The 25928-nt window shown below is 39.8% G+C and overlaps 3 protein-coding genes across 8 annotated transcripts; 2 read left to right on the top strand and 1 right to left on the bottom strand.

Annotated features, from left to right (window-relative positions):
- The first annotated feature begins 554 nt into the window (after positions 1-554).
- On the top strand, positions 555-10749 carry LOC123519972 (26S proteasome regulatory subunit 4). 3 transcript variants are annotated; one of them, XM_045281726.1, is made up of 10 exons: positions 555-653; positions 1419-1572; positions 2235-2359; positions 3521-3706; positions 4576-4581; positions 6530-6629; positions 7015-7229; positions 7451-7648; positions 8565-8774; positions 10499-10749. In XM_045281726.1, exons 1-10 carry the CDS (start codon positions 651-653, stop codon positions 10631-10633), a joined length of 1332 nt encoding a protein of 443 aa, XP_045137661.1. In that variant the 5' UTR covers positions 555-650; the 3' UTR covers positions 10634-10749. The 3 variants fall into 3 exon arrangements, with proteins under 3 accessions (XP_045137661.1, XP_045137663.1, XP_045137662.1); XM_045281727.1 differs by lacking the exon at positions 555-653 and adding an exon at positions 686-795; XM_045281728.1 differs by lacking the exon at positions 4576-4581.
- A 3061-nt stretch (positions 10750-13810) lies between these two features.
- On the top strand, positions 13811-23243 carry LOC123520059 (G2/mitotic-specific cyclin-B3-like). 2 transcript variants are annotated; one of them, XM_045281934.1, is made up of 10 exons: positions 13811-13967; positions 17201-17415; positions 18453-18808; positions 19728-19896; positions 20269-20361; positions 20733-20870; positions 21010-21165; positions 21754-21931; positions 22347-22452; positions 22644-23243. In XM_045281934.1, the coding sequence occupies exons 2-10, from the start codon at positions 17212-17214 to the stop codon at positions 22693-22695; spliced, it is 1452 nt and encodes a 483-aa protein (XP_045137869.1). In that variant the 5' UTR covers positions 13811-13967; positions 17201-17211; the 3' UTR covers positions 22696-23243. The 2 variants fall into 2 exon arrangements, with proteins under 2 accessions (XP_045137869.1, XP_045137868.1); XM_045281933.1 differs by having other exon boundaries at positions 19707-19896.
- LOC123520060 (diphthine methyltransferase-like) lies at positions 23229-25901 on the bottom strand. 3 transcript variants are annotated; one of them, XM_045281937.1, is made up of 2 exons: positions 25871-25901; positions 23229-24911 (listed from the first exon to the last, which is right to left on the bottom strand). In XM_045281937.1, exon 2 carries the CDS (start codon positions 24901-24903, stop codon positions 23836-23838), a length of 1068 nt encoding a protein of 355 aa, XP_045137872.1. In that variant the 5' UTR covers positions 24904-24911; positions 25871-25901; the 3' UTR covers positions 23229-23835. The 3 variants fall into 3 exon arrangements, with proteins under 3 accessions (XP_045137872.1, XP_045137873.1, XP_045137870.1); XM_045281938.1 differs by having other exon boundaries at positions 25750-25871; XM_045281935.1 differs by lacking the exon at positions 25871-25901 and adding an exon at positions 25816-25840.
- Positions 25902-25928: the final 27 nt, after the last annotated feature.

The raw sequence follows: 25928 nt of genomic DNA, 5'->3' as shown, positions 1-25928 counted from the left end.
TCTCTCTCTCTCTCTCTCTCTCCTTTGTAGTAATCATTTATTAATCCAACAATAAATGTATCAATCAATCAAAATCCTCTCTCTCTCTCTCTCTCTCTCTCTCTCTCTCTCATTGGCAAAGCTATATAGTCATTTGATCTCGTATCATCAATATCAATAGAACAGGCGTGTAGTGCTGTATATGAATAGCATACAAAGACAACAAGCATTACCCCACAGTAAACAGTTTCACTGATAATGATAGCCTCCTGTAAAATAATGTAGAAAGTTTAAGAGGAAGAAAATGATCACACGTCGACTATATAACAAAACAAAGACAAAGCTTCCCAAAATTACTGAATAATAAAACACGATAAATTTTAAAAAATGCATCTTAACATTAAATAAATAACAAGTACCCGGCATGGACTGAAAAAAAGGATATAACGATAATTCTCTTTCTCCTCCTGCGAACTTTTAATATCATAAAGCAAAATCAAAACATACAAAAGAACCATACAGTAAATAAATATAAATAAAAACAGACATTTTTGCTTGAAAACTGATTACAAATACGCAATATAAGCTGAAATAAGATATAATGAGACTGACTGACCCAGATCAAGTCGAGGGTTTGGCGAGTCTTGAGTGTCAACAGAGGACCGCAAGCCATGGTGAGTGACGGGCAATTCCTTCTCTTGCCTAAATAAACCATTACTACTACACTATACTCAGGGCAGGAGGCGTGTGTGGCTCTGTGGCTGTTACTGTAGAGGGTCTGTGAAGTGTGTGAGGAGGAGGAGTGCAGGAAATATGGTAATGACTGACTGAGTGAGTGAGTGGTCTGCCTCTAGTTCGTGTGTGGTATATTGTTTTATTTATTATTTATTGATTGATCTTTTTCGTGGGTGAGAGATTGTCGAGAGTTTATAGTGCAGTCTGTGTGGTAAATTATTTAATTTATTTTGTTTTCAGAAGTTTAGATGCCCACTTCACGTTTGTTCTCATCCATTTACTTATTTGCTCTCTCTCTCTCTCTCTCTCTCTCTCTCTCTCTCTCTCTCTCTCTCTCTCTCTCTCTCTCTCACACCAATGAATGTAATAAAGTAATCTTACAGTCTTCTCTTTCTTGGCCTTATTAATTGGTGGTGTGTGGTGAGATGCCCTTGTATTGGCTGCCCTTGTCACCAATAACCCGCCCAGCCTTCCCTCAAAGCCTGCAGTGGTGATGTTTGGTGGTGTATTAATGGCTGTGGGGGTGTGGTAGTGGTAGGGGGTGGTGTGTGTTAATGCCAGTGATGGTGTGTGTGGTATTAATGGCAGTGGTGGTGTGTGTGATATTAATGGCAGTGGTGGTGTGTATTAATAGGTGTGTGTAGTGTGTACAAATGGCAGTGGTGGTGTGTGGCGTGTATTAATGGGTGTGTGTGGTGTTGCAGGGTCAGAGCCACAGCAATGGGTCGGGGGGCGGCAGCCAAGGCGGTGATGACAAGAAGGACAAGAAGAAGAAGTACGAGCCGCCGGTCCCTACTCGTGTTGGCAAGAAGAAGAGGAAGATGAAGGGACCCGATGCTGCCAACAAGCTTCCTCTGGGTAGGCCTCCTCCTTCTTCTTCTTCTTCAGTGGACCTGTTTGCTTTTGAATGCTGAAGTTCTGTTTTGGCCTCCCCTTCTACCTGTGACAGAGAACAAACTCCCAAGTGAAAGACACAATACCAACTCCAATACTTACACATTGAAATACCTAATGTCAATGTTCTTTGTGCCTTGTTCATTCTCCTTAACCTCTTTCAATACTGAGGCACATTTTTAACCTTGAGATTTGTGTACGATTAGATCATCTTATTGACATTAGGAAGGATCTATGGAGGTCAGAAGATTAATGGTCATGTTCTTCACTATTTTAATCCCTTCCCCACTTAAGTTTCTGAAGTTATATAAAATCATCAAACAGTAAGCAGAGTGAATGTGGAAATGCGTCATACTACTGAAAGGGGTAATTTGAGTCGTTGATTTTGTGTGTGTTTATTTAGTCAAAGTACTGTGTAAGATTGATTTAATTTGTTTTATTTATTTATTTATTTATTTATTTATTTATTTATTTATTTATTTATTTATTCTTTCTTTATCTCACCTCACCTCTCCCGTGCAGTGACTCTACACACACACACACACACACACACACACACACACACACACACACACACACACACACACACACACACCACTTACTATCTTTGTCTTCTCTCCCCACAGTGACGCCACACACGCGGTGCCGACTCAAGATGCTGAAGTTGGAGCGCATCAAGGACTATCTGCTGATGGAGGAGGAGTTCATCCGCAACCAGGAGACTCTGAGGCCACAAGAAGAGAAGCAGGAGGTAAGACAAGAACACACACACATACACATACATAATCCTACTTGCTTTTGTATTTCCATCTTCCTTTGACCAGAACTCATTTAAGAGGGATGTTTCAAGACATTTATCCCATTCTTTTGGCTAACTCTCTCAGACCTGCTCAGGAACTGGCTTCTAAGTGGGTTTTTTTTTGTTTAATCTTTTTGTTTCCCTTGGCCAGATTTTCTGTTACATTGAAAACAAAAAGTCTCTTCTTGAAAAAACAACAGCAGCCAAGACTCTCACTTTTACAGTCATTCGCACCAATCTTTTTGTTCATTTGTTCTGTCATGGAGAAGGAAATAAGCTCCATATATAGAAATGCTTTGCTCTCACCATCTCTATTTTCCAAGTCCACAGGGATGATTAGCTGGGTTGGGTTTTCAACAGTGTTTCTCCAGTTCATAATGTAGAAATAATGTCACTCTTCATCTAGAACAATAAAAATACCTTAAAAAAAACTTGTATAAACTTAAATACAGTCATTAAAGAACAGGAATAAAAAAAGAAACCTGCAAGAAGTTGTCAGGCATACACATGGTAGTCCATCAAATTTACTGCCTACTCATATCTACCCAACCTTATCATCCATAGATTTATCCTTACTACTGTGCTTGTATTGTAACCACACCTATCCAATCACTTCTACCAATCACTTTACTACTGTGCCTGTATTATCCCCACACCCGCCAATCACTAATACCAGTCACTTTACTACTGTGCCTGTATTATACTCACACCTGACACACTATGACCTCCTTACTGTTACTACTATGCCTGTATTACACCTCACCTGTCAATGACCTCCCCCAGTTACTCTCACCACTGCCACTGTTACTACTATGCCTGTATTCGACTGAAAACTGTTAATAACCTGCAACAGTCACTCTCATCACCTTACTGGTACTACTATGCTTATATTCTACCCATTCCTGCCAATAACCTGCCCCCAGTCACTCTCATTACCTTACTTTTACTACTGTGCCTATAGACTTAAATGTACATTGTAGATAAAAGGAAGAAAGGATTACATTGTTTCCCTGGCACTTGGGGGAAGAACCATTCATCATCTTAACCATACCCACACCTTCCAATGATCTGCACCATTCACTCACCACTATCACTGTTTTCTGGGCACTGCAGGAGGAGCGCAGCAAGGTGGATGACCTGCGAGGCACCCCAATGAGTGTGGGCACCCTGGAGGAGATCATTGACGACAACCACGCCATTGTCTCTACCAGCGTTGGCTCGGAGCACTATGTCTCCATCCTCTCCTTCGTCGACAAGGACCAGCTCGAGCCCGGCTGCTCCGTCCTTCTCAATCATAAGGTTAGCGTGTGGTGGTGGTCTTGTTTTTGCCTGTGGTGGTGAGGTTAGAGTAGTGTAGTGTACAGTAGTGTAGTGTAGGGTAGAGTAAGGTAGGGTAGGGTAGGTTAGGTTAGGTTAGTGTGTGCTGGTGGTTTTGTTTCTGTCTGTGGTGGTTGGTGTGGTGTAGTGCAGTGTATGGTAGGGTAGGTTAGGTTAGGTTAGTGTGTGTGCGGTGGTTTTGTTTTGGTCTATGGTGGTTGGCTGGTGTAGTGCAGTGTATGGTAGGGTGGGTTAGGTTATGTTAGTGTGTGTGTGTGTGGTGGTTTTGTTTTGGTCTGTGGTGGTGAATGATTGGGGCTATTACAAGGTTTTGCTTTTTATTTGTTGATTATTTGGCCACTTGCAGTTTTTTTTATGTAAGAGGGAAAAATTAGCTTAGGGCAACAAAAATAATAACGCCTTCAATACTGGGATACATTTTTACCTTGAGATTTGTGTATGAGTAGACCATATCATTGACATTAGGAAGGGTGTATGGAGGTCAGAAGATGAATGGCCACAATCTTCACTATTTTAATTGTCCACATAAGTTTCAGAAACTGTATGAAATCACCAAATAATAAGCTTAATAAGTATGGAAATGCTTTTGGTACTGAAAGCATTAAACAACAAGGTCCACTTGATAGAACTGAAGTTGCTGGTGAAATAGATTAATGAGGCTTGACAGATTGGGAGGTTATGCAGATTTTTATTGCTTTGGTGATTTGATGCTGTTATTATTAATGGTATTTATTTGTTACTCTCGTGTAGTCAGCCAATGGTGCATAACTAGTTAGTGGTGGAGTAAGATTATGTTGTCTGTCTCTATTTATGCTCTTAATTTCTTTCAGTGTACGGTACGTAAACTTCCATTTCGGTTAGGAGTGAAGGTCATAATGTTAATTTGTGCTGTTGTGTGATATAGTTGACAGAAAGTGTATGTGTAAGTAAGTAAGTAAGTCAAGTTTTATTGCCATTTTTAAAGTATCCAGACAGCTTTACAATCAGTACATATATCAGGCACGATCTGTCAAGTGGAGACTCCTAGGAAAGCCGGTTTTAATGAAAAATTGCATGCAGGGAGAGCAGAAAATACTATTCTAAATAATATAGTCAACTCTCGATTGGTGTGAGTTTGAATAATGTGATTTTGATTTAGTGCAACTTGATATTTAAGGAGATACAATTGAGTAACACAATTTATTCAATTTCACCTGGGTTAACTTGACTCGATGACGTCATCCCTAAACATTACCCCACACCAAACACTCAGGTTGACTGGCAGCTATCACTGTCAGTCCTTGCCACAGCACAGAGTTTGGATAGTGCATCAATGGGGAAATGGTTTTGGTAGAACCAGTTTACACTTTAGTACAGTAATCATGTTCACTTTGAGATTTTCACATTACACAATCCCTTCATGAACGTATCCCTCAGAGAAATTGAGAAATCCCTGTACCCATTTATGTAGATAGCTGGTGGACTGTCCTCTTCCCATAGCCTGCACAGTTGAAGGAGGTGGCAATGCAGCCGTCTGTGGTTTTATGTACAAGTAATTTTTCCTGGCTCCTCAAGTCTGTTAATAGTAATGCTCTGCAGCAGTAATAGGACTGGTTCGCTTCGTAAAATTTTCCATGTTGGCTTTGGTGAAGTGGTGAGGCAACATGGTCTGGTCAGGTCAGGTCAGGTCAGGTCAGGTCAGGACAGGACTGTGTGGTTCAGTCAGTTGAGGTGAAGGTAAACAAACACTGCTACCAACCACCACCAAATACTCATGGTTTATTTTGTTAAATGCATTAATGATAAATGTATGAATAAAGGATAGTATTCCTGGCATGTAAAATAATATGACAAATCATGTTGAATTGATAATCTTTATGATTTCCCGGACAAGAAAGATGTGAATGTGAGGATGTGTCTTTGTTGTGTTAGTGACGTATAAATGTAATGTACTTGAAGGTAAAATGACGTGTGGTTTTATTGTTTCCATGACTTAGTGATGTATTGATAATTTTTTTAGACTTGAGTAACAAACTTCCCAAAGTAGACTTTCCCAGTGGCCAAGAGCATAACTGCCCTTATTACCATTGTTCTCTTTGGGAAAGTCATGTTTGAATAACGCAATTTTCAATAACACGACGTCTCCAGGAACGTAATACTCACATTCATTGAGAGTTGACTGTACGACCTAATTTGTCAGTTTTAAATCTATTGCACTGGAAGATTAGCATGTATACAATGTACTACCACCAAGGAAGAAAGCTTAACTAATATTTTTATACACTAATTAAGACACCATATGTATATACACTCAATCATATGAAAATATGTACAAGAAAATTAACAGATGGGTACATAAAACAAAGCATGTGTATAAGTTGTGTGTGTGTGTGTGTGTGTGTGTGTGTGTGTGTGTGTGTGTGTGTGTGTTTCTACTTTCATACTGACATACAGGTACATGCACAAACATTCACTCAAACAAAGCAAACAAAAATCTATTTATTTGTTGTATATATTAGACAGAAAAGAAAATGTAAATGGATCTGTACGTGGTTGTCAGCGCTCATGAAAAATGTGTGCACAATTTAGTGTGCACCCCATGTGTGTGTGTGTGTGTGTGTGTGTGTGTGCATGCGTGCGCACAGCATGCAGAAGGAACGTATCAGTTTAATGATTGGTGTGTGTGTGTGTGTGTGTCTCTGTGTGTCTGTGTGTCTGTGTCTGTGTCTGTATACGCATGTGCGCACAGCATGCAGAAGGAATGTATAAATTTAATCACTGATATGTGTGTGTGTGTGTGTGCAGGTCCATGCAGTGGTGGGTGTGCTGAGTGACGACACAGACCCCATGGTGACGGTGATGAAGCTGGAGAAGGCGCCGCAGGAGACCTATGCTGACATTGGAGGTGAGGACAGTGCAGCAGTGTTGTGCTTTGTGGTGTGTTGGACCTTTATTCATTTCACTTTGTTTCACTTGTTTGCAAAAAGACCTGCTTTTAATATCACTACCTAAACTCCGTACAAACTAAATTGTTGAACATTTCTTTTTATATTTTAACTTTTTTGGAGGGAACCAAGTCAGTCAGTCAGTCAGTCTGTCCTTCCTTCCTTCCTTCCTTCCTTGTAACATTCAATGACTCATGATTTCATATGAGTATTCTGATTTCTTCTCCATTCATCTCACTAACATTAGCACACATCTTGCTCACTCATCCACTGCCTGTCATTCATTCCTGCCTCATCAACCCACACTATCTTATGTCTCCTCTTCCTCTCTCTCTCTTCTATCAGGTTTGGACACCCAGATTCAGGAGATCAAGGAGTCGGTGGAGCTTCCCCTGACCCATCCTGAGTACTATGAGGAGATGGGCATCAAGCCTCCAAAGGGTGTCATCCTGTATGGCCAGCCCGGCACCGGCAAGACCCTGCTGGCCAAGGCTGTGGCTAACCAGACCAGTGCCACCTTCCTCAGGGTGGTCGGCTCAGAGCTCATACAGAAATACCTGGTAAGGGAAGGGAAGACTTTCTCAATGCTATCAACTGCACCTACCTTATTCCTTATTCTAATGCAGGAAGCCAACTTTTCTGATAAATATGTATTATGGTATCTAGTGAGTCAAGAGTTAGTGATATCTTCTCAAAATTTATTTCTGTCATTGCCTTTTGTGCTAACCTGATTATGAAGCCTAGTATTGTTCTCCACACCACCTTTGTTATGTCCCTTCAGGGTGACGGGCCCAAGCTGGTGAGGGAACTGTTCCGTGTGGCTGAGGAACACGCACCAAGCATTGTGTTCATTGACGAGATCGATGCCATCGGCACCAAACGTTATGACTCCAACTCGGGCGGTGAGCGGGAAATCCAGCGCACCATGTTGGAGCTCCTCAACCAGCTGGACGGCTTTGACTCCAGGGGGGATGTCAAGGTCAGGCTTCACTGCTGGTGGTGGTGGTGGTGATTCGTGTTTCTCTTTCTCTCTCAGTTTTTTGTCTCTTTATTTCATTGGTACTTTAGTTGAATGATCATTTGTCTCTTCCCTTTACCTTGTTTTTGTTAACTTATTTTCTATTACTTACTTAATTTATTTAACTTATTTTCTATTACTTACTTAATTTATTTGTTATTTCTTTTTTTTTTTTTTTTTTTTTTTTTTTTCATTCCCTTCCATTATATGCATGTTAGATTTTCTATTACATTTAATCTTGGTGCTTTTCTTTCTCCTTGCATGTGGTGATTGCAGTGTGTGTGTGTGTGTGTGTGTGTGTGTTGATCCATTGGAAATCAGCTGTTTCAGACTTGACTCAGCTATTTGCCCGGTGGTAGAGCAACAAAGAATAACCAGCAGACCCTGGCTTGAGCCTGGGCCTCTTTAGATCTTCTTTGACAAAATACTGTGTGATTTTTATGGATGTATTATGTCTATATTTTCATCATTCATGCATGGGCCATGTCAATGTGCAAACAGCCTGGTTGGTTATACATTTGATGACCTTGTGGGAAGAATAACCTACTACTACTGTTCCTGGCACACTGTGGAAGGCAACTAAAGGAGACAGAGTGAGGAGGCTGAGAATCACCTTACATGTATATTTATTCTCAAAGTGAGACAAGGTGTGGTTTTCCTGTGGTGTATAGGTCTGTCTATTTATGTGAGGTAATGGAAGCAATGTACCACACTATTAGAAAGACAATACAGGGAATAGTCTTTGTTTTGCCACATTATGTTGTGATGTACAGAGAATATTGTGGCAGCACCCCCTCATTCTATTTATTTGTTAGAACTATGTTCTTCTCCCTGATCCTTTTATTCTACCCCTGATCTTACTCTTTGTCTTGGTCAGGTCATCATGGCCACTAACAGGATCGAAACTCTTGACCCGGCACTCATCCGACCAGGCAGAATTGACCGGAAGATTGAGTTCCCTCTGCCCGACGAGAAGACCAAGCGTCGCATCTTCCAAATCCACACCTCCAGGATGACCCTGTCCGACGATGTCAACCTGGATGAGCTCATCATGGCCAAGGATGACCTCTCCGGTGCTGACATTAAGGTGCGCTGTGTGTGCTGACATTTCATTTTTGGTCACGTCTTGTAGCATTCTCTCTTTTAACAATACAGTCTTCCCTCGCTAGCCACAGCTTCAGTTTGCTGCCAACCACAAATTCAGATAATAGAGGAGGTGATGAAAGGTAGTGTTCACTCCCTTTTCTTTTTTCTTTTATTTTTTCAGTAGATTGTTTGATACATTTTTTCTATATACAGTAAAAATCCTGAAATCCAGAAGTCATGGGGGTTCAGGCATTCCGGATTCTAGGATTTTCCGGATTGTTAGATAGTAAGGCTGAAAGTAAGGTTAAAATCTTGAGGGTACTATGTAAACCCCACTAAACTAACCACAACTTGCTATATCTCTTTGTAGTACTGTCATAACATCTTACAGGGATTGCTACTACCACCAGTCCACTGTGTACTTCCTCACCACACCACACAAGATTTACGTAGGCTTTTTTTTTTTTCTTGAAGATTTGCCAGGCTATGGGGGAGTATCATGGGCCTTTCCAGCCATTATGGCGGCCCATATGTGATGATTGCTCTTTTCCTACTTGTCAATTTGTATTTGTGTAGGTGATTTCACTATTTTACGTAGGCTATTCCACCATCCACATATACTGAGAAGTTTGAGTGATTGTACTGTACTGTACCCCACATAATATGTATACAGTCCACAATACTTATGTCACACTTTATAAAATAATTTTAAGTATAATACAAAACACATTTCATAACATAAAACATTTACTGATGTCTGATAAAGGGAAACCAAAAGAAAGAAAGGCCTCCAACATCATACGCCAGCCAGTCACGTCACCGGCGTCGGGCATACACCAGCTGGACCACCCACGCAGATAACAGGACTCCGCAACACACACACACGCACGCACATCACCTACAGAAACATAAAACACCACTTATAATACCTCCAATTATTATTCTCTTACGAGTTTGTGTTAAACTCAATGTCGGTGATGATATGTTCGGTTTTGGCTATTATTATTATATATTTATTACTATTATTTCTTACTTTTTACATATTTAACTCAGCCTTTCAAATTTTCCGGATTATAAGAATTTTCGGATTATAAGGTTCTGGATTTAAGGACTTTTACTGTATATATACAAGGAATGGCTGTAAACTAACTGGAATTGTGCATTTTCTTCCCAGCTTGATCTGTGTTTAGGGTTGCTGTTAGTAATGAGTCTTTTCCAGATGTTTCTGTTTTGAAATCACTTTCATCTAATTCTTGGTCCATCATGTCCTTGTTTGTAGTCCTTCCACCAGATCCTTTCTTTTCCATGCATCCCTCTTACTTCCATTTCCATGTCTTCTCTTGCAAGATGCACCTCTCCATTTCTTTTCATATGACTGAAATCTTGCTTCTCATCTTTCTTACACACTTCAATATATTAATTTCACATCCTGTATCCTTGCCTTGCACTGAAAATCAAACAGGCTATAAATTCATAGGTACTAAGTGCTAATGTCCTGCAACATGACACTAATTCCACAAATGCATAGGACAACTCTTCTATACACAAATATGAAATGAAAACTTCAAATGTTGTTGTTGAAACTTATTGTTAAAGTTAAGTATTGCTTGGTTAGTATAGATATAGGAACAGTAGTATGTAGGTATTATGTAAGTAAGGCAATATAAATGTTGATGTGTGTACATGTGCTGTAATGTGTAATGTGCATGTTTGGTTGTGTTCCAGGCTATTTGCACTGAGGCCGGGCTGATGGCACTCAGGGAGCGGAGGATGAAGGTCACCAGTGAGGACTTCAAGAAATCGAAAGAGAATGTATTGTACAGAAAGAAGGAGGGAACCCCTGAGGGTCTCTATCTTTGAGGGGCCATTGCTTCATATGTCCTACAAGTCTTTTTTTTATTTATGTAATTCTAGGTCAATAGGCAGTTTGTATAAGTGGAAGGAAAGTGAAGTTGAAATAAATGTAATAATGTAAATATGAAACATTTTATTCTGTACACTTTAAGTATTCCTTAAGGATACTGTGCATCTAGAGGTAAGCTGTTGTATACATTTCACTTTGATTGAAACCATATGTGATGTGCTGAACTCTACACTTATGACCTAAAAGTATATTGTGAGTGTCTCAGGTTGGAATATATTGGCAGTTACAGCATTGGTAATGGTGTTCTTATTGCTGATGAGATTAACCCTAAATCAAGCCCACTCTGCCTCATGGGAGAGGTTGTAGGAAGGGTGAAGAGTATTGATGATGGTGGTGGTAGTGGTGAGGATGACTTTTGTGGATAGCTTCAAATCCGTTGAGAAAAATATATTATGTACCATTGGTGGTTCACTGGTACAAGATAGTACAGTCATGAGAAGGATCTGAATTGAGATTGGTATAAGTTTTGTGTTTATCAAATAATTTACATGATCAGGGAAATTAAAAAGCATGATATAACAGGATTAGAAGATTATGACTGAAAATAATGTATTTAGAGTTAAGCAAGGTATGTTTTATGATGTGCTGAGGAGAAGAAACAGCCTGAGATTGCTGCAGAAAGGATAGAACAATTATCTAATTTAGGTATTTTGAGAGACCAATTGGAGTGGGTAGAGGAACAGTTGCAGAGGTGAAGTTTAGAATAAGTAAAACAAGATATGGGCTGAACAAGGTCTTTAATTATGGGTCACTCAAGAATATACTATGCACCGTGAGTACTGTGTGAGGAAATAATAGTATATGGGGTTAAAAGTTAGTACAATGAGAATGAGTTAACTATCCAGGATTCTCAGTCACTTTCTGATAAACTAGAACTTCTTGCCTGCTTGTGTTCCCTCCTTCCTATGACTTAAACTCTATCAAAAATGGGTTTCAGGACACTTATAGCCCTTCAATTTTGAATGATCCTTTATAGCCTTTCTGGCACCTCGGCAGGTCTTTTCTTCTGTTATTTACTTCCCCTACCTAAGGCATTGCCTCTTATGGAAGAAAGAAAAGAGAGAAAAATATATATGATGGAGATGGAATGCTATTTACTATTTTTTATTATAAATGTGGTTCATCACGAATAACAATAAACGCAAGCATTTCATACTGTTAAATATTAACAACATCCATATTTGTCCTTTTGTCCTTGGTGAAGTCAATAATAAGTTTGACTTGCACTTGAAAGTTTTGTGTGGTGGATTATCGGCTGGCAGGCTCCGTGAGTCCGTGCTCACCTCTGTGATTATTTAGGTAGTCTCTCTAGACCAAAAATTATAGAATGAGTGCACAAAGTTCGCTGTTCTTGATTCTGCGTGTCAGTAAGGATTAATCAATATGTTGTGTGCCCGTTTATGGAGACAGGAATATCTCTCTCTCTCTGCCGTGATCGTCCTTTCATATAACATAACATAACATAACATAAATAATAGGATAACAAAGGGCCACCAGGGCCCATCTAGGTTATCCTGTATCTGTCGCACAGCGACCTCGTCATCAGTACTTAAAGATACACTTACAAGTACACAATACATTATATACTAATTCTAAATATTTGGCCCATTAACAGGGGTAAGTCCTGCAGCGAAATCCTCTACAATTTGTGGTCCCCATACATGGGGATCATGTCTTGTTTAACTATAGTAAATTTCTTATAAAAACTATCATGCAGTGCTATACATAATTATAAATCTAATAAATTTAAGTGCTTATCTAATCTGTTTTTAAACATTGTCAAACTAGTGCTATTTACAACCGTCTCTGGCAATGCATTCCAGAAGTCTACCACTCTATGACTAAAGAAATATTTTCTTATATCTAACCTGCAGCCTTGCTTTCTAATCTTCCTGCCATGATTTCTAGTCCTATTTCCCTCCTCTAAGGTAAAGAAAGATCTCACATCTATGTAGTTTGTATCTGAGAACATTTTAAATAACTCTATCATATCCCTCTTATACATCTCCTCTCAAATGAAAACATGTTTAATTCCTTTAATCTATCTCTATACTCCAGGCGCTTTAATGCTGGTATCATCCTAGTTGCTCTTCTCTGAACTGCTTCTAACATGTTGATATCCTGCCTATAGTGGGGTGACCAGGCCTGTATGCAATACTCTAAATGGGGCCTAACATAGGAATTATATAAGCTACGCACCACTTCCTTACTTTTATAACTAACATTTCTATTTATAAAACCCAGGATCCTATTTGCCCTATTTCTTGCTTCTAAACATTGCTTTGAAAATTTCATAGTAAATGTCTATCACTACTCCTAAATCCTTTCCTACCTCTACTGCCTCTAGCCAACATCCCTCCATCTCATAGTTAAAGTTTGTGTTGTCTTTACCTAAATGCATAACCTGACACTTTTCGGCTGGCAAACTCCATCTGCCACCTGTCTGCCCATGCTATCAGCCTGTCCAGGTCTCGTTGTATTCTGTAATTGTCCTTTTCACCCTGTACTGCACAAATAGGTATAACTTTCCACATATGACAGATGTCTTATAGCTGAATTTATAAAACATAAACATCACCTAGCATACCGAAGATAAAGCGCCAACTAAGCATGCATATAGATCAAAAGTGATAACAAAATATGTTCGTGGCTGTGTGAAGGCGAAAGGCGAACCTCCCGCTCCATAGTTTGAATAACATAAGTAAAGGAAAATATGTATACAAGTAAATTTAGACTTATTGATATAATCCATCGCATTTAAAAGAACGAATATAGATAAGAAATTATGGATGCATACAATTATGAAAGTGGCGGGAAGTGATGCACTAGGATAAGAAAAGGAAAATAAGTATACACATAAATTTAGACTTATTAATATAATCCATTACATTTAAAAGAACGAATATAGATAGAAAACTATGGATGTATAAAAAAAAAAAAAACAAGTGGCGTTAAATGATGCCCCCAAAAAAAAAAGAAAATAAAAGAAGAATATGTATATACGTAAATTTTAAATTATTAATATAATCCATCACATCTAAAAGAACTAATATAGATAGAAAATTATGGATGTATACAAATATGAAAGTGGCGGGATGTGATGGGCGCGATGATTGGCGGAGGCACAGCGCGGCCAGCCAATGAGCACAGAGTAGCCTGGCGGGGCTGGATTTGAAGCGTCAGTCACCTCACCTTCCTTCATTTTACATTAAATTTACTGGGAAGGACACTCACTACTTCACCTTGACGACGCCTTGAACACTCAATAAGGTACGTCAGACAGTGCTGGGGTAACAAACTGACTGTAGAGGCGACGAATGGCTGTGAAAAGACGGTAGTAGTGTAAACCCAGCCTGACTGTTGACATGGAGGAGCTTCGTGGTGGTGGTGGTAGTGGTATTTAATATTTTTTCTCCTCCCCTATTCCTCCTTTCATTCGTGTGTCTGTGTAGCAAAGGGGGTGAAAGGTTGGCTCTCTTCCTTAACCCCCGTGTAGGAAATGATAAAAAAATACCCATTTATAGGTAGAAAAGGAGGATTAGTGTTTATATCCACAGACATTTTAATTTGGCTCCACGTCGGAAATGACGGTGGGGGTGTAATAATTATCTATTTTACTTCATGCGGGCAATCTCTTATTATTATTATTATTACCACGTGGTTTATAGGAAAGAATGGCAACTGTCTGATATTCATTTTCTTACGGAGGTTTGCATGCATTGGCTATATTTGTTTGCGTGGTATTTTTAAAGGGCCTCCCCAGCGGGACTTGCCTTGCCTATAACGATCGTCTAACTGTAACCTGTCTACGCTAGCCGCTGTTTTGCCGTCATGATTTATTACCGGCTCGTTTGAAATATCCATGTGTGTATATATGTGTGAGGGGGGGAGGGAGATAATTGAGGGAGTAGTGTGTGTAAGCGGCAGATCGTTATATCAAGAATATTTACCCTGGAGTGATTTAAAATTTCGAGTGAATTTGTATGTATTTTTATATCATTGACTAAATCACATGTTGGTGCGAATTTTAACGGATGTTGCAAAGATGAATGATTTAATTACAACTTAGTACGTATTGCTATTTGAATATTGCCAGGCAGACTGTCGTTATAATTGGAGTTAATGTGCAGATTTCTCATTACAAGTCAGATCGTAGTTATCATTAATATTATCATTGGAGTCTTATGCAACTGTCAATACACGATAAGAGTTACTCTCTTGGAGCCGGGGAGTAGAAATTATTATTATTATTATCATTACTTTCATGTAGGACCGGCCAAGAAGGACAGGGACAAATGTCTTTGAAACCACATCCTTGAATGAATGAAGTCATAGGAAGTTGGAAATACTAACACAAGCACGGAGTTTCAGTTTACGTATAGAAGTATGAAAAAACGTATTTAAAAAATTACTGCCATTATTGCAGGGTAGACTGCATTACTAGCTGCCTTATTACTATCATTAGCTAGCTTATTCATCTGGCTTACTCAGAATTGATATAGCATTTCTGTAATGTTTTCTAGCCATTCCTGAGATCATAATGATTCGCCTGTTGGCGTTATTAGGTAATGAGGCTGAGGCGAGGATTCCACCAATTGCTACTTAGATTCTGAATTAGAGTAAAGAAGCTTCCCTCTCTCACCGCAACCATTTTCAAAGACTACAGAGACGATTAGCCGAGTTATAAAGAATATTTCTTCCTGTTGATAATGCAGAAAACTTATTAACTTGTCACTAGAATTACAGAAACATCCTTAAAAACCCGTGTCACTTCAACTAGAGCCCCTTGAAAAATAGTGAAAGTGCTGTGAGGCGCGGAAGTGTTTCAGAATATTGGCCTATAATACTATTAATTAGATAAGTACTAAGGGAAGATTGAAAAGCAGGATAATGGGAAATAGGGATCATAAGGGTGTTTAAGCTGTTAATTTGAATCACCTCTGCTCGTTTCCATATGAAAACTGTACAGGTAACCCAAGCGGTCTGTGTAGTCTAGACTAAATTAATAGTTATAAATAATATTTCATTGATCCTTGGTGGTGGTAGTAGTAGTAGTAGTAGGTATAATAATAATTATGTGCTCAGTCATTATACCTTCCTTTTTGAAGTTTGTGTGTGTGTGTGTTGTGCGCGGGTTAGTTTACGCGGCCTGCAACTGTTCATATTATTTTATTTATTTCTTCTTCGTGAATGAATTAGTCGAGGGAAAATAAAATGTAGTAATGTGAAAGTATGTTACATGATCTATTTTGTGGTGTGGGTTTGGGCGGCTTAATCAGTCAGTGGTTCTATGAATCTATGGAGTTGGTCGATCAGTGGCAGAGGGAACATAGTGATGGTAGCGTTCTTCGATGCAAATACCTCACCGGGCGCCATTAACCTTCTTGCAGCGCCATAACCATGCTTTTTTTTATTTGTTTTTTTTATCATTAGTTTTTTATACCGTGCAAGCAGTAATATATTAAAATTCAATTATATCTTTATTTCTCCATCAGGTTTTGTAATATCGTTTTCACTTTTTTCAAGCAGTCATATAGGTAATCATAGTTATTTTTCCTTTTATTAGATTATTTGTACTGTTCGGTCACACTTTACTATTTTCCTTGCCTCCTTTTTTAATGAAAATTTCACTCTGTACCTAGAATCAGTTTATTTTATTTATTTGTTTATTTATTTATTTATTAATTTTTTTTTTTTATCGGATAGACTCATATTCTTGGTTTCATTTCCTTCATACACTTCCGTATTCAGAAACATATTCCTTCTCACTACGACAATTTTCCAAGGCCACAGAGACAACTGGCCGCGTTTCAAGACAGTTTCTCCTTTTAATAAACTAGAAGTCTTGCCAGTCTTTCAGGGGAACCCTAAAAGTACTGTTAAAACACGAGTATCTTTAACTGGAGTCTTAGGAAAGCAGTGATGGTGAGAGAGCAAAGGGTGTCAGAATACACAGTTGCACACGCTGTCACCTCTGCTTCTGGTGGTGATGCGACGCCCTCCTCCTTTATGTGACATCTTTTTATCTTCTAAGCTATAATCATCTACCTAATGTTATCTCCTGTACAGTATTTTTCAATGAAGAGGGGAAAAACTGGCCAAGAGCAAGATAAAACGAAAAAAAGACACTTAGTTGTCAGTTCCCTTGCATAGCAGGTCCGAGAGTTTGCCAGTCCAAGTCTTGAAACCTCCACCTTAACCCCTTCAGTACCATGACGTTTTCATATTCATTCTGCTTACTATTTGATGATTGTATACAGCTCCAAAAACTTGTGTGAGGATTAAAATAGTGAAGACTGGCCATTACTGATTCTCTCTCTCTCTCTCTCTCTCTCTCTCTCTCTCTCTCTCTCTCTCCTAATGTAAATCAAATCGTCCAGTTATACCCAAAATTCACTTTAAAAATACGTCCCACTACTGAAGGAATTAAAAGTCTTTACCTTTATTTATCTTTATTTTCTGGCCAAGGCTGTTTCCATAATTCAGTGTTATTTCCTCTGCAGCACACTTCAGCATGAACACCCGGCCAGCCACGCGCGGACTGACCGCACGACCCCAGAACGAAAACTTGACGCGCCCTCCCCTGCCGGGCCGCGCCCATGGCCCCAGCATGGCTGTGGACAAGGCCAAGGTGCTCACTCTCAAGAGGAAGGCTGAGGGCGTCCCCGAGGGCACCAAGGCTCCCAAGAAGAGGTCTGCACTGGGCGAGATCACCAATGTAAGGACTGGGTGGTGGTGCGTTGATGGGCGACTGTGTGTGTGTGTGTAATTTGTATCACAGTTGATTTAAGTTATACAAATTTGGCTAATCTCTCTCTCTCTCTCTCTCTCTCTCTCTCTCTCTCTCTCTCTCTCTCTCTCTCTCTCTCTCTCTCTCTCTCTCTCTCTCTCTCTCTCTCTCTCTCTCTGTGTGTGTGTGTGTGTGTGTGTGTGTGTGCCTGCTTTACCGTAATTAAGAACAATTAATTAAGCCAAGGGTAGGTCTTTTCTATTATCTTAGGCTTTTAGCAAAATCTTGAGTACTACTTGTTTGCCATACTGATAAGTAATAATAAAATCTTTTATTATTATTATTATTATTATTATTATTATTATTATAATTATTATTATAATTATAATTGTTATTATTTACTAGTATGAGAATGATATTTAAAAATAATCAAGAATTAAGGATGTATAAAAACCTTTCCCTTGCATGACACACACACACACACACACACACACACACACACACACACACACACACACACACACACACACACACACACACACACACACACACACACACACACACACACACACACACACACACACACACACACACACACACACACACACTCACCATGATTAACTACCATCTAGAGGTCATCTGCAGTCACTGGATTAATGTTTTGACACACAGTCAGTTGCCTCACGTTCTGCTGTTTGTGTTTCCAAACCACTTTATGTTGGTGCATTTGACCCTGAACCAGTCTGCCCACATGCAAGTCTTCACCCAACTTCTCTGATTGGTAGTCCTTTTATTCCATCACATAGCCCTTTTATTGTTTACTTTTTTTTTTATGGCCAAGAGTTAAAAAAAAAGTTAAAGAAAAGGGATTGCTAGTTCCCTTTAAGATCCAAGAGTTAGCCAAAAGTCAGAGACAAATGTAACTTGACCCCATTTCATCCTGAACCATAGAGAACAAATACTTTTTACCTTGCTTACTACTCATTACCTTGTCTTGCCATGCTCACGTGCCTCCCTCACACCAGGCCATTGAGAAGAAGCTGATTGACAGCAAGAAGGGAGGAGACGCCAAGAAGGTCCCCAGGCTGAAACGCAGCCGCTCCACTGTCTCCCTGATCAAGGTAGCAGCAGGGAAGGCCACCATCAATAAGGAGGCTGTGCAGCTGTCCTCCATCAGGGTGAAGGGAGAGAAGCTGGCTGAGGTGCAGACCAAAGATCTCTCCAAGGCTGCTGGTGAAGGGAGCAAGTCTCACAGCAAGGACCTGACTAAAGATGTATCGTTCTGTGATATGCTGCCCAGTTCCCTGGAGACAGCATCCTCACAGGAGTCCAAGGGAAGCATGGATGACTCTGCCTTGTACATCACAGCTTCAGAGGGAAGGTGAGTCCTGGGATGCTCTCTGCCTTTCATTATGTCTCATGCTCATATTCTCAAACTCTTCTATGCTTCACCTCCACTATTTCAGAAGGCTTTATTTAAATTTATGCAAGGTTTTTAAGATGTTCCTATGGTTCTAGAGGCAGATTGACAAGATTTCTATTTTATTGACTGGCGAAACACTAGAAAACCTTGCTAGTAATTTCTGTGGCCCGTGAAAATAATCGTGGTGAGAGAGTCAAACATTTTTTAATATGGGCCTCATTCTCACCATTTTTCTTAGTCTATGTTGCAATTTTTTTCTTATATTAAAATTTCATCCTCCTTTTATTAGTTCTATTTATTTTTGTTCAGGTTCTTGCATCTAATGTATTTTATATTACTGCCATTGGAAATAGTATTGTAACCACTATGTATATCTATCCATATAAGTATTGGCCTTCCTTCAATTCCTTCAGTAACAGCAGTGGAAAAGTTGTGTACATGTATTCCAATTTCTTTCTCATTACTGTTACCTTCATCCTTCATTCTTTTTTTCTGTACAAGTATCTGTGTAGTAAGTTTGTATGTGTGTTATGTTGCTTGTAGTCTAATGAATTGTCTTTGCATGTTCCCCATCTCATTGTCACTTGTATATTTGTGTTGATATTCCTTGTACTGTTGTTGCCTGTCCTTGCTGTACAAATAACTAAAAGATGCACCTTCATCGTACATGTTAGTGTTTCTTTCATTTGCTATGTATTCCTGCACCTCTTTGTTTCAAGTACATGTGCTTGTATCTCACTTTTGCTATAATACATTCCTGTGTATTTTTTAGACTAACTTGTCTGCATTCTTGTCATTGCCGCCTGTATTGTTGATTGCTACAGTTCCTTTCACTCTATAATCGCTTGCCTAAAAGGAGTGTGTTGCGGGCCCACAGTCCCCTGCAAGCCAAGGTGGTTATGAAGATGCCTGTGCTGGATGAGACGACTGAGACCAAGGAGGAACTGCCCGAGGGAGTGGAGGACTTTGATCAGGAGATGAAGGAAGACCCAACAGCCGTGGCCAACTATGCCAACCACATCTTCAAGTACTACCGAGAGAGAGAGGTGAGTGTCTGCTGGTGGTGGGGATGGTAATGAGTGGGTGTCAGGGTTGGCTTGTCTTCTGGAATTATAGTAATGGGATGCTCTATGTACTTTGTGTGTGTGTGTGCGTGTTTGTTTTGTTACCTGTTGGCTATAGGTATGTTTTGTCCAGTTGCAGTTTTCCTCCTTTGAACTCATACGGTACAACATTGGTACTGTTATTTGTTCAGTCAGGACTTGCCTTAATATATCTTTCCATTGTTTGTTTCCATACACGTTGGGTAGACAGAGTGATGCAGATGTCACTAGGTCTGTGTCAAAGTATTCCATGATTCAGTATAGTCTGTGCCTTCATTTCTCCAAAGGTTGTACTAACTAATGGTGACTTTGCAGAAAAAGTTTGTGATTGAGAAATACATTGAGCGGCAGCCTGACGTGATGCGCAGCATGCGGGCCATCCTGGTGGACTGGATGGTGGAAGTGCAGGTGAGGCACAACATTCACACATTCATAAACACCCTCCCTTCTCATTACAATAATTTTCCAAGGCCACAAGGACAACTAGCTGGGTCTTCAAGGCAGCTTCTCATTTTAATAAACTAGAAATCTTGCATGTCTATTACCAGAACCATAAAAAAATATTCTTAAAAACACAGGTATCTTCAATTGGAGCATTGGAAAAGCAGTGATGGTGAGAATACGGGCTAGAAAGAGGGAGATTTAAGAGTACAGAAACATGATGAATGGGTGGAACTTTGGTGGTAATAACATTTATGATTGAGTGTTGAGTCTTTGATAGTGGTAATAAAGACATTGATGTAGAAGTAATAGACAAATGGTTACACTTCTCTGTGCAGGAATCCTTTGAGTTGAACCATGAGACGCTGTATCTGGGCGTCAAGATCCTGGACCTGTACCTGACTCGAGTCATCATCAAGCGAGACACTCTTCAGCTCATCGGCTCCACTGCTCTCTTCATTGCCTGTAAATTTGATGTGAGTAGTATCAGTGCAGTGACCAAGATTCATTGTGTAATAGTTCAATCATTTTGTTGCTGAAGAGTGGTATATCAAGATATTTTTCCCTTTTGTTTAGTGGAAGAGCAAATGATGACTAGTTTCCCTCTTCCAACAGGAACGAACACCTCCCTATGTTGATGACTTCCTGTACATCTGTGACGACGCGTACAACAGGAAGGAGCTGCTGGCCATGGAGATCAAAATACTGAAGGAGATAGAGTTTGACTTGGGGGTGCCTCTGTCTTACAGGTTTCTCCGCAGATATGCAAGGGTCAGTGTTTCTGTTGCAGGGAAAGTTGAACTGATAATGTGGAGTAATGATGTTTTACTTTCTTCTTTCTGGGGTGCATATTTAAATGAAGGGTGTGTCAGTGCATATATTGTGCCTTCAGTAACTGCAATATATGGCTGCAAGATGAGAGTGGTTTAAATTCACCTTTCATGGCATTCTTTAATAGTCATTGGATTTTTTTTTTTTTTATTTACTGTATTAATATTAGGACTGAATGGCAATTTTCAGTGCCTTAACAGAGTAAGCACTTCATTAAGTAGCAGTACAATGAGAATCCAGGCTTTGTGTAGTTACAGTCATCCCAGTGTGTTGGTGAGCGGTGTGTTTGTGACAAGATCAGTGCCGGCTGGACTGTCACTCACGGCACAGCCTCTGAATATTGACCCATGATGTGGGAATTAGAGATTGAGACTCCTGTATTATCCTTGGAGTTACCTTCTGACTACATATCTTGTTTGGGGACTGGCACCTCAATGGACCATTTTTTTTTTTTTTTTTTTTCTTATCCTTCTTACATTACGGAAAAAAAAAAAAAAAAAAGTAGTGTTAATGATGGTGGTATTTCAGTGTGCCAAGGTGGGCATGGAGGACCTCACCTTCACCCGCTACATCCTGGAGATGAGCCTCATGGACTATGACCTCATCGACTGCTCAGACTCTGCCCTGGCTGCTGCCGCCCTGCTCCTGTCTCGCTGCATTAAAGGCGAGGAGGTCCCCTGGACCGCGACACTGGAGTATTACTCAGGTAAACACTGATGCGCCATAACCACCTATCCTTTATATTGGAGTGACCAAGTACATATATGTTTTTAATTGTATTTCTGAATTAGGAGGATCTCTCTCTCTCTCTCTCTCTCTCTCTCTCTCTCTCTCTCTCTCTCTCTCTCTCTCTCTCTCTCTCTCTCTCTCTCTCTCTCTCTCTCTCTCTCTCTCTCTCTCTCTCTCTCTCTCTCTCTCTCTCTATCTATCCTTTATATTGGGTGACCAAGTACATATATGTTTTAATTGTATTTCTTTAGGAGGATTTTCTTTGTTCTTCCTACTGTCACAAAGATACTTCTCCTTTCAGCCTTTTAATTATTCCTTTCTCTATTCTCTTTTCTTTCTGTGGTTTTCCTGCATTGTCAAGATGTTAATGGAATGTATATGTTTTGTGTCAGGCTACAAGATGGAAGACATCTACCACCTGACTCAGATGCTGCACAGCATGATGTGTCAGCCTCCCAAGGAACACCTTAGTACAATCCGCAACAAGTACTCCCACAAGTAAGTGTCCACCAAACTTTGCAATCTCAAGGAAAAGGCTGCTGCTCTCTGTCTCCCTCTTGCAATATTGTCTTAGATTTTTGGTTTGGCTCTTTCTCTAATTTAGACAATGTTATTTATACTGATGGAAGAAACTGTTGAAAGTTGTAGTAAATATATAATTATTGAACTATTCATTATTTACTTTTCAGAGTGTTCTATGAAGTGGCCAAAATTCCTATCCCTGAGAAATTACCACTCTAATGGTTAAAGCCTCCAGGTGTTGGTGGTAATGTACAAATATTTATTTATATGTGTGAGACACCAGTGCTCTGCGAGTGCTGGCTGTCACTACCAGTGCTCTTGAGCCAAATAAGATGGATTGTAGCTTAGAACAATTTAACATTAAGAATTCTCATTATTATTATATGTTATGACAAATATGTTTTATTGATTTAGATTAATTTTGAGATACATATCACATCTTTTAGTCCTTTACTGTATTGTTTATGATACCAATGTGGTCATTGGTACATTCTTTTTTAAGACGGACTGCTGGGCCTGGCCGGAGCAGTCTGAGTAATTTGTAGATACTTTGTACATAGCAGATTTAGTTTATAGGATAATCTATATTCTGGATTACTCTCAGTATGTCACGTCACTGGTTGCCACATTTGATTGGATAAGTTCACTTTCCACAATTCACTGATGCTTCTTTACACAGTCTATATCTTTTGGTTGACAAAACAACAAAATTGTCCAAGACATTGTAAATTTGCATAATAAACACAGATAAGAAAAATAGAATACAATTTATTTGGTTTGTTTTTAGTCACCATGGTAAGTATCATATATCACTTATTAGGGACACTGGCCTGGCAAGTGGATGTATGATTACATTAACTTGGTATGCATAGATTTCTTCAGTAATACTTCAGTGAAGTGAAATCTTAGAAGACAGAAAAAAAGACAATATGGAAAAGTTATATTGAAGCAGCTGTGTAAGTATATCTTCAAGAAATCAGTTATTGTCAGCACTATCATGCTAGATTCATTATTTTAAGGAAAAAACTTATTTCATATTTATTTATTGGTTCTATTTATTGTTTTTTTTCTTTACCATATAATAAAAACTTGCAACCAGATATCAGTAATACAATTGGTGTGTGAGTAACAGCAGCTGCTGTCAACTTCACCCTGATGGAAGGGCAGTACTGTAATAGACAATAGAAATAAGTTTCTCCAGGACCTGTTAAGTGTCCTCACCATAACTCCCAAAGACAAAATCAACAATATTACTTTGCCATCTTGGACAAAGTAGGCTGATGTGAGAGGAAATACCTGATGCAATAACACATGAAGAAAACCTGACTTATGTGCATGGCTAATGTCATGCATGTTACTTCAGCTTGTTGAGAATTCCCATAAACATAATAGGTGGTCATAGAAAGAGGCTGAGGCCACTATCCTACTGGTTCCACTTGAGCCAGGCCACCACCAGTCGGCCCCATAGGCCAGACTCTCATGGCCAGTGAAGGAGGCCACATGTTGGAGTGCTGAATCAGAGGTGTCCACAATATGGAAGCCATTGTGCATACAGGCAGCCAGTAAGAGACGTTCAGGTCCAGGCTCCCACTTCAGACGCCATACACCACCACCAAGGTTGAGGTCAGACACGGGGGATTTGGTTCTCCGAGTGTCCCACAAACACACACTTTCGTCGTAGCTCCCGCTGGCCACTGTGAACTCTGACTTGGTGCTGGCGTGGATGCTTGTCACCCCTGCACTGTGTTGGCTTCTATTGGTGAACACTGCTGCTGCTGGCTCCTCTCGCGCATCAAAACAGCGAAACCTTCCGTCATCTCCTCCAGTGTAGAGGATGCTTGTGTTCCAGTAGTTGAAGGCTGTTATCCAAGCTTCATAGTCATGGGCTAGAAATCTTTGCTGTAGGTTCAGTTCCTCATTACATAGTTTTATAAGAGTAATTTTACCTTTAGAGTCACTGATGGCAATCATTGGATCATCACAAGATTCTTTGCGAGTGGACCAGTCAATAGATAGAGCTAGAGTCGAGATTTCGTCAATATTGTGTTGGCATAGGAGTGTGAGGCATGGGCCAAGATCACCATTGAACTCTAGCTTGTACACAATTAGCTGGCCCACTGCATTTGCAACAGCCAACAGGACGTTTCCTTGTACACTGTGACAGCACCACTTGAGGTCCAGGATGGCTGGCATGTCAATCTGTTGCAACAAGACTAGTGACTTGTCCTTCATTTGTTTCAAATACAGCCTTCCAAGCCTCTTCTTTGGAAGGTCACTGGCATCAGCACCCTCAAGACAGTCAGGGTCAGCAAGCTGGTAGGTACCCACAGCCAGGATGTCCTGGAAGGGCTCAACAGGGCAAAACTCAGCAGAGTCTGCACTGAATTCTGTGTCCCATGAGAACAGTGTCTTCACCTGTTGACTCATGGCTGCATCTGGAAAGTGAATTAGTACATGTCTGAATCCCAGATTGATGAAAGGTAAAGCTTATGGAAAGATACACCATATAACATTGACTATTTTGATGTTTTTTTCTTTGTGGTTGGCCAGTTAATGTTTCACAAGTATTAGTGTATGCACTGTGGTATGGCACTATAACTTGCATTCCATTTCCAAGATTATGTACTGAAGGAAATCTTACTATCTTGACTAAGTGACATTATACTTGATTTGGATGAGTTGTGACTATACAGAAATCTATCATGCATTACTTTGACCTGGTCATATACAAATATAAGTCCTGCAGTGCTGCTGTACTGCAGGGTGACGAGGATTTAGCAAGTATGCAGGCCAGGCAATTAAGTGTGGAAGGAGCAAAAAAAAAAAAAGAAAGAAAGAAAAAGGGAAAAAGACCATCCAACGAGATGTGTTATTGAGAAGGTAGTACTAAATAAACCCAATCTAAGGTGAGGAGGGTGCAAGCTGTCCTGTGGGCTGTAGAGATTAGTTGATATCTATTTAAAAGTTTGTTTGATAATCCTGACACAGTTCTTACTAACTAGGGGACACATTCTCGGTAAAAGTCTCAAATATATCGATTCCACTTTCAACAGGATTCGAGAATTTTTTAAGTTTGGGGAGTCCTATCGCTATTCTGTTGACAGTTAAAAAAAATAACAAATATTCTGCATCAATAATGGCAAAAGAACCTTTAAGAACTCAGTTCTCTGGCATTTGAAAAAAAAAAAAAAATGTAAAGACTAGTTGGCTCGGTCTAGTCGTTCATTTTCTTCACAACTAGCGTCTACAGTACATAGTTTTGATGGTGCTCACTGCCTTGGCGATTATATCATTAGACCAGTGGGTGCTGCGTGCATTCATATAGGATTTATGACATACAAAACTCCATGAACTAAGTTATAAAGCTGTCACATGGGCGGACCACCTTGTTTACCTCTGAGCGGGAACAGCTGATTAGGTTGGGGGAGGGGTGTATGTGTTGCTTGATCTTT

Source organism: Portunus trituberculatus, chromosome 46, assembly GCF_017591435.1.
Source record: "Portunus trituberculatus isolate SZX2019 chromosome 46, ASM1759143v1, whole genome shotgun sequence".
Taxonomy (NCBI): Eukaryota; Metazoa; Arthropoda; class Malacostraca; order Decapoda; family Portunidae; genus Portunus; species Portunus trituberculatus.
This window is presented reverse-complemented; position numbering and strand designations above follow the sequence as displayed.

Bases quoted from the DNA above. Each gene is read 5' to 3' on its own strand.
- LOC123520059 (XM_045281933.1), top strand. From the start codon at position 17,212: ATGAACACCCGGCCAGCCACGCGCGGACTGACCGCACGACCCCAGAAC. The intron at 17,416-18,452 runs GTAAGGACTGGG...CCCTCACACCAG, and splicing joins CACTGGGCGAGATCACCAAT to GCCATTGAGAAGAAGCTGAT. The intron at 21,932-22,346 runs GTAAACACTGAT...GTTTTGTGTCAG, and splicing joins GACACTGGAGTATTACTCAG to GCTACAAGATGGAAGACATC.
- LOC123519972 (XM_045281726.1), top strand. The intron at 2,360-3,520 runs GTAAGACAAGAA...TGGGCACTGCAG, and splicing joins CACAAGAAGAGAAGCAGGAG to GAGGAGCGCAGCAAGGTGGA. The intron at 7,230-7,450 runs GTAAGGGAAGGG...ATGTCCCTTCAG, and splicing joins AGCTCATACAGAAATACCTG to GGTGACGGGCCCAAGCTGGT.